This window comes from Canis lupus, chromosome 3 (assembly GCF_048164855.1).
Source record: "Canis lupus baileyi chromosome 3, mCanLup2.hap1, whole genome shotgun sequence".
In the NCBI taxonomy this organism is placed as follows: Eukaryota; Metazoa; Chordata; class Mammalia; order Carnivora; family Canidae; genus Canis; species Canis lupus.
The window spans coordinates 79,411,426-79,423,711 of NC_132840.1; the positions used below are offsets into that span (position 1 = coordinate 79,411,426).

Here is a 12,286-nt window from a genome sequence, read left to right on the forward strand (position 1 = left end):
TGGCTAAACGCAGTCATTGTGATGGACTGAACTCAAAGATATGAAGATGGGCCAAATTTCACACAAGCAAATACAAAATAACAAAAGCAACAGCATTTCTATGCTTAATCTGTGCTAGTCCCTCCTTCCTTGTAACTGAAGCATTTATAAGAAAAATAAATCAGCCAGCTATAATCCTAAATGAGAATAGACAAAAACCGAGATTAAAATTCAGGGAGTTTAATTTAAAAAAAAACGCAAAGTAGAAATTCCTATTAAACTAACCAACTGTCAATATTAATAGAATCATAACCCAATAGATTTACACAGGGCCCCAAACAAATTTGAAATTATCTAATCAAAGGTGAACACAGGTTAGAGAAAATCATTTATAATCTGGAACTTCCCCTTACTTGATGGTATCATCCTTGTCATCAATCACCCACCCACACCCCATGTTGCTTCCAAGGATTAACGCTACCAGTGGGTCTGAGTTCTCCAGACTCACAGGTGAGTGCAGAGAGTGACATATAAAGAAGCAGTAGGAGCATATAAATTAATCTCTCTGTGAAGAAGACATTTAGACGTGCCCAATTAATTATTTTCACAGAGTTATTTACCAGACTCAAGGTTTTCGGACTCAATTAGGGAGATGAAAAGCTATCCAAGACCCTATTTCAGAGATTCATAGCATATTCCTTAGGAACCACCCCCCTACCACCTTCCTACCTCTCACCCACTCATACCACCACCACTGCCAACATCATACTCAGAAACTTAGGGAAAATATCTTCAGAATGGCAAAATTATGCCACAGAGAACCAAACAACATGAACAAAGTTGAAGACGTGAGAGTGAGAAAAATAAAATAGAGAAATGATCGTTGTAAAATAAATATTCTTGGCATAATGCCAAAGAATACAAAATAATCTCTAATTTGCATCCATCAGATCAACGTTAATTCTTTTTTATTTATTTTTATGTTATGTATATTTTTATTGGAGTTTAATTTGCCAACATATAGCATAACACCCAATGTTCATCCGTCAAGTGCCCCCCTCAGTGCCTGTCACCCAGTCACCCCAACCCCCTGCCCACCCCTTGTTCCACTACCCCTTGTTCAGATCAACGTTAATTCAAAGGGAAAGAATGGTAAGAACTGGAAATGGAGCACCCTAAAGTTTTTACAGCAACCTGTAAAAAAAAATGATAATTATAAAAATACTATCCAAGTGCCTACTATGTACTAGATTCTGTGCTAAGTTCTCTCCAATCAGCAGAAGCCAAGCAGAAGGCTGAGAGGTCCAGATGCACAACAGGAGACTAGTAAAAGCTCCAACCATACAGGATTGCTCAGAGCCTTGAGGGAAATGTCCAAAAGCCTCGAGGCGTCCACGCAAGCTTGCGTGCTTGCTCCTCTCAAAAGTACAATCGACTGAGGTTGCTACTCCCATCCATCCCTTGGAGGTCAACTAAAGCCAGGACCAAATGCTCACTATTGTTTTTATATCACCAATAGCCAGACATCAACATATTAAATGTATAATTCACCTAAAGCAGAAAAATCACTGTTTTGGAAACAGTGGGCAGCGAGTACAGATTGTGTCGCACAGGTGCGATGTGCTCCATATGGCTCGTGCTTCTGAGCAGACAGACGCTCCAATCTGCCCAACTACAGTCTTGCCAAGGTCTTTCCAGGCTTCTTGCACTGACATAGCTTACTGGAGCTCGGTCCTTCTGCCACCAACATTACTCATTTATTGACAAGGTGGTCAAAGAACCTCGGGCAGGACTTTTTTAGCTCTCTACTACCGTACACTCTACTAGCCACTGCCGTTCATTTGATACTTACACATGGCCTCAACCCGCGAAATCCAGCAAAGAAAATGGCCTTCGCCAGGGCTTCTGGAAGCTTGTGTTGCCCCCCAACCAAAAGACAAATGAGGGGAAGGAGGGACCTTTGGGCAAGAGATGATGGCAACAGGGTCTTACCACAGCAGGTGGGTGAGCTCTCTCCAGCGCCTAAAGGGTCTAAGAGAAGCCAGGATCCAGACCTGAGCCTGATTCCCATGAACTGCCTCCTGAGAATGATCAACTCCCTCAAAGACTTTGGAGAACTTCCTCTGCCCTACTCTTCAAGTTTGCTGAGTTTCAAGCAGTTTTCCCCTCCCCTCAGTAAAAGGAAACTAAACTGTGGCACAATAATGAGGGTTAAGTGGAGTTATTGCCTGGGAACATGGGGGAAACCAGATCCACCGTAGAGAGCTAACTAGTGGTCAAACTAACTCAGAAACAGTTCATTTAAAACAAGGGGGATTCCCTCCCATGTTAAGTATATGTGAAGGAGAGCAACCCCCCGTGAAGGCTGCTTCTCCAACTAATGGCAAGGGTAGGCTGACAAAGGCAAAAGTCACCATGTTTCCCAAGGAGAACTCATTGGTTTTTGACTGTCAGTTCAGGGCTGGCTGGGTAAAGAACTGTTTACCCAGCTTGACACAGGATGATGAAATCCACTTATGGTTTTTAGAAATTGTGTTGACCCACCAAGTCCACTGGGTTGAATCCAAATAATGAAACTGAGTCATTGACTATGAAGAGTTGGAAGCTCACCATCCATCCAGCTGGCTTTCTGCTGGTCCTGATGGGCCTTCTGAGCAACAGCTTCTTCTGGGCCCTCATCACCTGCTCTCTTATAACCTCTCTTCCAATCCAGGCCCAGGTTTCTGTAAATTCTCATTTTTGTTTCATTCAAATCTCTGCTTCCTCACATTGTTTCTTCTCCCACCAGGGAAGATTCATGTTCTTCCTTCATTATATAGTTTCTTAGAGTGCTTACCGTGTGCTAGGCACTCCCATCAGTAAATGACAGAGAGTAAACCCCAGCCCTGAGTTACACCAACAGGAAAGCCATGCAAACTGATTAGGTTTTTGTCTTTCCATGTCCAAGGGTGAGTGTACCTGGTGGCCTATTTCTTCCTGTCCCTCTTCTCTTCATACTCCGGCCAAGGGCACAAGTGAAGAATTCTCTCCATTTTCTCTCCACCTCCCTGACCAACCCCCAGCTCAAAATCAAGGGAACAAATCATCAAAGGGAAAAAACATTAAAAGAATTTGTCTGAAGACGTGATTAGTCATAAAGTGCTTTCGTGTTTTTTTCTTTTGGCTGTTCACATCAGATGTTAATTATTTTTCAGGTTATTGTGCCAAATCTCAGATGCCAAGAAGAGGAAAAGGAAAATTATCCATGACCTATTCCTTCCCAAAAGAAAAAGCCTAGAGCTGGAAGAAGCAGCCCTGTTCACTTCTTCCCCCACAAAAATCCTGGCACTTCACCAGCTGCAAATCAGTTCAATGATGTGCAGAAGTGACTTGGAAGTCTCAGTGCCCAAACTGCCCTGTTACAACCTGCATTTATTCTGTATAAAGTGCATCTCCACCACCGTTAAACATGAATGTAAAAAGAAGAAAAAAAAAAGCTTGCAAATTTTTTCTATCGAGAAAACTGTTTATGCAAGTTAAGTTAGAGCATCCCATGGCAGACACACCCTCAGGTGACACCCAATAAGTCACAGCCTCGTATAATCCCCTCCCCTCAAATGCATGCAGAACTTGTAACTTGCTTCCAACCAACAGAAAATGGCATAAGGGAGGAGATGTCATTCTTGTGATTAGGTTACATTATACGGAAAAGATAAAGGGGTTTTGCAGAGGGAATTACAGTTCCTAACCAGGTGACTTTAAGTTAATAAAAAAAGGAGATTTCCTTGGGTGGGCCTGACCTAATAACATGAGCCCTTTAAAATAAAGAAGGTCTAGAGATCAGAGATTTGAAACAGCAGAGATGCTTCCATGAATGCTATAGGCATAAGGAAATGAATCTGCGGCAGCCCACAGGAGCTTGAAGCGGCTCATTCCCTAACCAAGCTTCCAGATGAGAACACGGCCCAGCCAACACTTAATTTCAGTCTTGTGAGACCCTGATCAGAGAACCCAGCTGAGTGATGGCCCAGGCTTCAGATCTCTAGAAACTGTGTCACGATAAAAGTGTGTTGTTTTAAGTACCTAAGTTTTTTTGGTATTTTATTGTGTAGCACAGTGCATGCTGACACTGCAACCAGGAGGGGTTTTTTTTTGTTTTGTTTTGTTTTGTTTGCTTCTCTAAGGGGTTTAAGCTTTTTGTAATTTTCTAAGCTAGAGAAAATATCTCTACTCACCTCAATCATGATGAAAAATCGAGACACACTCTCATTTCATCACCACCACCCCCTCAAGCATCCCTCAGGTACCTCAGAGTGAGAGGATACACCCTATCCTCCTCCATTTTATTCCTTGTGTCTGAAAGAATCATCATGCATCATTTGTTAATATGGTTGGGGGTTTTTTTGTTGTTTTGTTTTTGTTTTTGTTTTTGTTTGTTAATATGGTTTGAATAGGCCCAGTACCTGGCCCATATTCTCAATCATCCCTCAAGTTTTAATTTTCCTAAAGCTTAATTGCCAGTCGTCCTGGACAAAAACCTTCCTGCTGTTAATTCCATTTTGTTGTGGGCACCCAGGGGATTGATTATAGGTAATAAGTTAAATATTAACAGAGACAAAGTGACAATTTGAGATAGTCTAGCTGAAAATCCCCCAGTCCTCATCAAAATTTAAATAGAAATCAACCCTCCAATATACCCTGGAATGTTTCCTTTGAGAAGCATTTTCTTGGTGCCCTATAAAATTTCCTACATGTCTCCCTCCTTTACTCCAAATAACACTTTACCCATTTTGCGTCATGTGCAGAACAGAGCAAGATGCCCCTATCGGTAGGTTTATGGATCTATGTAAAATAAATACCTTTCTTCTCTACCTAGCAAATGTGGAGAGACTAAGAAATAGATCTAGCCCCACCACCAATAACAACCACTCCTTTTCCCGTGAAATTACCATCAACAATCCATGAATCACTTGGTTCCCTTAAGCTGTTGCTGGATATTTTAACTTCAAATGACACATCGCTTTGCAGTGAGGCAACTGAAGCACTGCTTAAATCAAAAGTACCAAACGTGAAAGGATAGCAAGAAAGTGAGTTCCTGGAGGATGGGCACAATTTGTATTCTTCCTTGTATTTTCCAGGGCTTTGGTGTTTTATACACAATAAGCCCTCAACTGATATCTATAGATAAGTGAGCAAGTTCACTATCACCATGAAGGAAAAGAAAGGCTCATCCCTTAATTGTTACCTTTTACACCTTGTTGTCACTACCTACCCTCTTGCCTCATCTCTGGCCACTCCAAATCTTGGTCCTACAATCCCCATGAAGGGGGAACAAACTAAAAATAATGCATAAGAACGTTAAAAGAAAACTGAAATGCTATATATATGGGCAGAACAGAGCAAGATGCCCCTATAAGTAGATTTATGGATCTACATAAAATAAATACTTTTCTTTTCTACTAAGCAAATGTGGAGAGCCTAGCAAATATATATAAAGTGTATATATACACACATACATATGTATATATGTATATATATATGCATATATGTATGTACATCTTCTGTATCTACCGTTACAGTACTATGTAGTCTCTGTCTCCTAAATATTTATTGGTATGTTAATTATTAGCACCAAGGAAATCCTATTTATTGTTTTTAAACTACAGCGGTTCTTTGGATTCCTAAACCAACATCATTTACTGAGATTACCAGTATTTATTCTCTGTGCTGTTAATTTCTAAAATAGACACAAAAAGAGAGCACTGCTCATCTCTCGAATTGAGTCTATCTTCAGTTTATCCTATAGGCCACCAGTAGCATTTAATCTAATGGCAAACAACTTCTCAATCAGTTTAAGCTTTCCTTTTAACTCTCTTAGTTTCACTCAATAACATTCTTACCTCAAAAAGTGTTGAAATCCAAGAACTAGAGGCACTCACCTGGCATCTAAGGCTGGTACATAGTATTTAAAAATGTTTGTTGAATGGAAATGAATTACAAAGAGCCTGCACCGGAATCTGGATCACTCTGAACTGGATATTGACAGAACTAATCAGGCAATCCTTGTTTTCAAGGGCCAAAACACTTCCACAGGCTTCCCGGTCATATATATATATATATATATATATATATATATATATATATATATATATATATATAAAACTAAGTCAGTACTTAAACCAACTCCCACATTCACCCCACTGCTCCCCAGAGTAGCCTCCTGACCTGCCTCTCACCTTCAACACACCATAACTCTACCACTACCTCTAACGGAGATCTGATCCAGTCTCCACTTGACCCAGCCCTGACTGTGGCCTCCTAATCCAGTAATTTCCAGCTATGCTCCTCCACATGCTGTTATGCAGCTTAATCTCTTCTAGACAGAGAATCCTTTGTAGGACCTGTCTGCTCTTGGAGGCTTCTGGTCCTAGCCTTCTTGAACATGCCTACAGCCACTACCTCAGGTCAGGCCTTCATTGTCTCTTGCCTGAATATCATAATAATTGGCTAACAGTTCTCACCACCTCTACTCTTACTGATCCCTAATCCACTTTCCATAGTGCTGCCAGAGTAATCTTTCTAAAATACAAATCCGACAGTCGGTCCAAACTAGAGTATACACTCCTTAGCAGTGACAGACAAGCCTTCCTACATTTTAAACCTTCTCTCCCAACGTCTGCCAGTAGCCACATACCCCACTGTTCAAGCAAACCAACCTGCTCGCCTTTCTCCAAGAACCTGTGCTCACTCGTGCCTCTGGGCTTTCCTCCAGGCTCTTCCCCCTACCTGGTTTGCCCTACTCATCTTTCAAGATAAACCTTGGGTTAAGTGAATTATCTCTCCGAAGCACTCCATGGCACATTGCTCTTCTACATTGTGGCACCTAACACACTTATGTGTAATTGCTTAATATTTTTCTGTCTCCTCCCCTAACCTGTAAGCTTCCTTAGGAGAGAGACCACATCTATCTTGCTAATCACTGTCTCACCAGTACCTAGCACAGTATCTGGCACACTGGCACTCGATAAATATTTGACTGACTAAACATAAAATTATTATTATTAATAATAATGGCAGCTAATAATATTAATATTATTAATAAAATTAATAATGATGATGATGATGGCAGCTTACTGTGTGCCTGGCACTGTCCTAAGTACTTTACATGTGTTAATTCATTTAATCCTTGAAATAATCCTAAATATCATTATTGTCTCCACTTTACAAATAAGGACATTGTGACGCAGAGATAGAAAATAACACAGCCTGAGGTTATATAGTCATAACATGACAGAGTCACAACCTGACCCAGACAGTGGATCCAGAGCCTAGGTTGTCGGGACTCCTCCATACTGCCTCTCCTTCAAATATAATTCAGTTCGAAAGGCACCTTCTGTGAAAACCGTATCTTACCATCCAATCTGAATTAGACATTTGTCTTCCGTATCCTATGACACCCTACATACACTTTCATCATAGTATTTATCACACTGCACTTTATGACTTGGTGTCCATTCCCCTTATTCCATGAGATACTGGAGGGCAGGAACTTTGACTCTGTGTTGAGTTTCTTTGTACCCTCAGGACATCACACATAGTACATACTCCAACTTTCATGGATGGATGATAGAGCCTGAGTCAGAACCTTAGCGTTCATTTTCAGATTATCCACCAGGTGGCGGAAGAAGACAAAAGCTGAACAGAGGGCGAGATCCCTTACCTTTCACACTTGTCACTTTCTCCATGATGGTTTCCTGATCTCGGTACAGAGTCACCGTCACTGTGGCTTCCGATGTGCCATAGCCCCAAATCACTGCCCCTGCGGGCTCCTTCTGCAGCACCATGTAGTTATTGATGTAGGAGGCAAAGCGAAAACCAACATCTAAAATATAAAACAAACACTTAGAAGAGCATCATTGGAAGATACATCACCAACTGAATCTGGTTACACAGCAAAGAACATAATAAAGCCTTTATACAGGCCAATTTGAATATATCCAGTCCTTTTAATCTTCTAAAACTAGATCTTATGCTTCCTAATTAGGTAAGCAACCCAACAAGAAGAGTTGCCAACAATATGCATCAAAGTACAGGGTGACCAATAAGGAAAACTCAAAGAACCTAGGGCAACCAATGTACCGCAAGCCTCCTCACCCTCAGAGCTCTTGATCTGCCTTTGCCCTGGGCTTGGCCCTGACACTTCATTCACCTACAAATTGCTAAGATGCTCCTCTTATACACCCCACAGATGGTATTTATGAGAAAAATAAACTACTTCCTTTCCCTACTTTCCATTACCACACCCACTCCTTGTTGCTGAGAATAAAGAAACCTGCCTCTCTCCAACACAGCCTTCCCGAATCTATCCCCCCACCCTTTATTTCCCCCTTTCCATCCTACCAGTATCAACTTCTCACAAATAATTCCCCTTACTGTGTTTTTTTTTTACAATCCATTAAAAATTCTAAATAAGCATTTATGAACATCTGCAACGTCTGCTTCCTTCCAAGGTAAATTCAGATAAACTAAGATGAAAAAATAAGGTCGGTGAGAAACAGAAGGTCAAAATGTCAGAACAGAGGTCTTTCGTCTCAATTTTACCCATTTCACAAGCTATATTATATAAAAAGAACAAGAGAGAGCACTTGAAACTGTAGATTCTATTCTAGAGTCACTAACAAGACTGAATAAGAACTCACTTTAACGAGATCATTCCTATTTTTAACATGCAGCCTATATTGAAGTATTTTATTAATAACAAGCATCTATCCAAATTATCTCAGTGAGTTCCTCATCAAAACTTAACAAGGGGGGAAAAAATCTTAAGTTATGTCCCATTTTGTCTGAACAAAACAGACTAAAATCCCTAGAAGAAAATAATTAACAAAGTTAAGATTTTTTTTTAAGGGTTTTAAACAAAAATGATAGGCAGGACAGAGAATGAGAACTAACAAGGTTGACATTTTTCTCCCTGGAAGCTACAAATGATGATGGCCCCTTAGGCCACACTTAACAGGGCAGCATAGCTAATGGGGTCTCCTACACAGACTGGGTGGCCTATTTGTCCTGTGCTTCGAATAACAGCCCAGTTGCTACACATCTTCTGCTCGCTTTCTCTCATGAGCGTTAGTTCCATCATAAATCTGACATGACAACCAAAGATCATCCAGAAGGCTGGATAATGGGCTCAAGATGCACAGCTACCACAAGCAAAATGCTCTAAGAAGAGACTCCAACACCCCACAATTGCATAAGCAGGTTGGCAGCATGCTGGAGGGAAGGGGAGAGGCACACGTGTGGGAGGGCCTAGTCTTGGGTAGGTGCTTCATATGGAACGAAAACTGGAAACCAAAGGGCTAAGAGCTAAGCAGAGAGGATGAGGGTAGGGGGAAACGGAACTGGTTGTCACTTGCACATGAGCCTGTGCAAATGAAGGGCTGAGTGCAGCCACTGTTTTACAGGCTGGGGCACATCTTTCTAAGTTCCGTCTGTTTCCACCAATACACACTTACTGGACCTCACTGTGCCTGGCTCTATTCTGTGTTAAAGAATTTTAAAGATAGAAAGGATCTTTCAAAACAAAGAAAGAAAGGGGCAGCCCCGGTGGTGCAGTGGTTTAGCGCCGCCTGCAGCCCAGGGCGTGATCTGGAGACCCTGGATCGAGTCCCACGTCAGGCTCTCTGCATGGAGCCTGCTTCTCTCTCTGCCTCTCACTCTCTCTGCATCTCTATGAATAAATAAATAAAATCTTTTAAAAAAAAAAGAAAGAAAGAAAGGATCTTTCACACTCGGAGGTAGAATCTTGTTATTTACTGATCAACACTGACCCCTCCCCTCCCCGGCTAGATTGGGTAATTTTGGTTAATAGCTTGTATATTAATTAATTAATTCGACAAATATTTATTGATATCTACTGTGTGCCAGACACCATTTTAAGCACTGGGGATATAATAGAAAAAGAAAAGGGAGCCTGGGTGGTCAGCGGTTGAACATCTACCTTTGGCTCAGGGCGTGATCCCAGAGTCCCGGGATCCAGTCCTACATTGGGCTTCCTGCATGGAGGCTGCTTCTCCCTCTGCCTGTGCCTGTGTCTCTGCCTCTCTGTGTCTCTCATGAATAAATAAATAAAATCTTAAAAAAAAAAGAAAAAGAAAAAGAAAGGAAGGCAAAGGGGAAAAAAAACACAAAACTCCAGCAACAGGGAGGTTCCATTCTACTGGGGAGCTTATTTCTGGCAGGCACAAGCACGCTGCATGTAGCAAACCCCTTTGACGGACCTTAAATCACGTAGGTAGTTCATGTCAGGACTTGGAACCAAGCCACCTGATTCCAAAGCTACTGCAATTTCCACTCTGCTGCAGTTAGATACTGGTGGTAAATTAAAAAAAAAAAAAAGTCATACTTTCTGCCCTTATAAAGCTCACATTCCAACCAGATAAGAGTAGACAGTGGAACATTACCAAGGAATTGAGCAATGGACAAAATAGGAGAACAAGAAAGGAGGCAGGACTGGTCATTCCTTTTGTCAAAGACAAGACACTTAGCATTTGAATTTTTTTTTTTTAGGTCTTTAATTTTTTCCATCGTTTGGGCATTGGAGTAGAAAACACAAATTAACATTGTGGGGAAATTAAAAGTAGTCATTAGAAGCAGACTGACAAAATTAGGACAGCGGCTAGGTTACCTCTGGTGAGGAACTTGTGGGATGCACTGGGGAGGAACATCCAGGGAGTCTCAATAAAACTGGCAATGTTCTAGATCTTAAGTTGGGTGCAGCACCCTTGGGTGTTCATTTTCTTGTTGCATTGCTCATATATTTTTGTACACTTCAAAATATTATGCAGTCAACACGGGCACAGGGGGGAATGATTTGAAGGAAAGATGTGAGGATATGCCACCGAATAAGAAGGAAAGAAAATTTAAAGCATTAATGAAAAAAAATACAGTCATCGGTCATGAAGGTAATGGAACCATAAAACCCAAAGGTGAAGACTGAATACAGGACTGGCATTAAAGTTAACAGCCTTTAAGAGAAGATCTAATAAAAGAATGGCCCTGCTCTCCTCCCATATGCTAGGCTCAAAGGTCACTGAGTGGGGATGAGAGCCAGCAAGGGATCCCCGGGTGGCTCAGCGGTTTAGCGTCACCTTCAGCCCTGGGGGGTGATCTCGGGGTCCTGGGATAGAGTCCAGCATCAGGCTCCCCCACTGGAGCCTGCTTCTCCTGCCTGTGTCTCTGCCTCTCTGTGTGTATCTCTCATGAATAAATAAATTAAAAAGAGAGAAAATGCTATGCAGAGTGCTGCTGGTTTACACTTGTGTTAAAGCCTGAGAAACTCCTGATGGGCCACAGTTGGTCTCAGTCTGGGTACTTTTGGGTTCTCAGGTAAAGTAACTGCCAGTTTTCTGCACCCTGTCCCCACTCTCACTTCAACCTATCTTTCTTAGCAGGGATCTTTGGGATCCACTCTTTGAATGGCTTGAAGAAAACAGGTGCAGCGTGAGCACTTTCCTAGGCATTAATTAGTGGGCAGATCCCACCTGCTGGTTCTCCGTGGTTGTGGCTCAGCGTCCAGCCCGGGGCCCTCAAATGGCAGGATCCCAGCTGGACAGTAGTCCAAGTGAGTACTTGGACTCCACCACATCACGCATATAACCTCACCACCGCCCTCTGTCAGCTGCGCCTGAGATCAAAGCTAGGCCTTAAATACTCTGAGCTACTGAGGGGGTTGTATTTCTTAGCCCTAATCACCACTTAAAGTAGTCAGACGTAATTCCCCCAAGGAACCAAGCTCCAAGCACACCCTCCCCAAGGGTACCACTGAGGGGGCAGCAGGGAAACGCTGTGGGTGATGACTCAGTCACCTGTTTCCAAATATTACCCAACTCGCTTCGCCCCCTTCCCTGCGGGTTCCCCTGCAGTTATCCGGGGACCCCGAGGGCCTCGGTCTGGCGCGATCGGGCCTCCGGGCTCAGACACCCAAACCTCCCCTCTGGCCCACAAGGGGCATCGTGACGACGGCGGGAGGACGCGGACCCGCGGGCACCCCCGCCCAGCAGGCACCTGCGGCCCAGCCCGGGTCGGAGGGCGGCGCCGGGGTGGCAGGAGCTGCGGAGGACGCGGGACCTCGGAGCCCGCGCAGGCCGGCCGGCAGGGGCCGGGCCGAGTGCGCCGCCTCACCTGCACTCGTGGCGGCCAGCAGGACTAGAGGCAGCAGCACCGGCCCACACACAACCCTCGGCGCTGCCATGTTCGCGAGGATCCGCCGCCCGCGTGCTGGACTCCGGGTGCCCTCTGCAGGCGGGGCCCGGGCCGTGGGCGGGGCCGT

The 12,286-nt window shown here is 43.2% G+C and overlaps 1 protein-coding gene across 4 annotated transcripts in view; it reads right to left on the reverse strand.

Moving 5' to 3' along the window:
- Positions 1-12,286, reverse strand: part of SIAE (sialic acid acetylesterase) — a 51,152-nt gene that overhangs the window by 26,600 nt on the left and 12,266 nt on the right. For 2 of the 4 annotated variants that reach the window (XM_072822483.1, XM_072822484.1), the window contains exon 2: positions 7,679-7,840. In XM_072822483.1, the coding sequence (XP_072678584.1) occupies positions 7,679-7,802 (124 nt within the window). In that variant the 5' untranslated portion in view covers positions 7,803-7,840. Of the gene's footprint in view, positions 1-7,678; positions 7,841-11,822; positions 11,945-12,138; positions 12,279-12,286 lie in introns of those variants that run through there. The other 2 variants (XM_072822482.1, XM_072822485.1) reach the window with 2 other exon arrangements.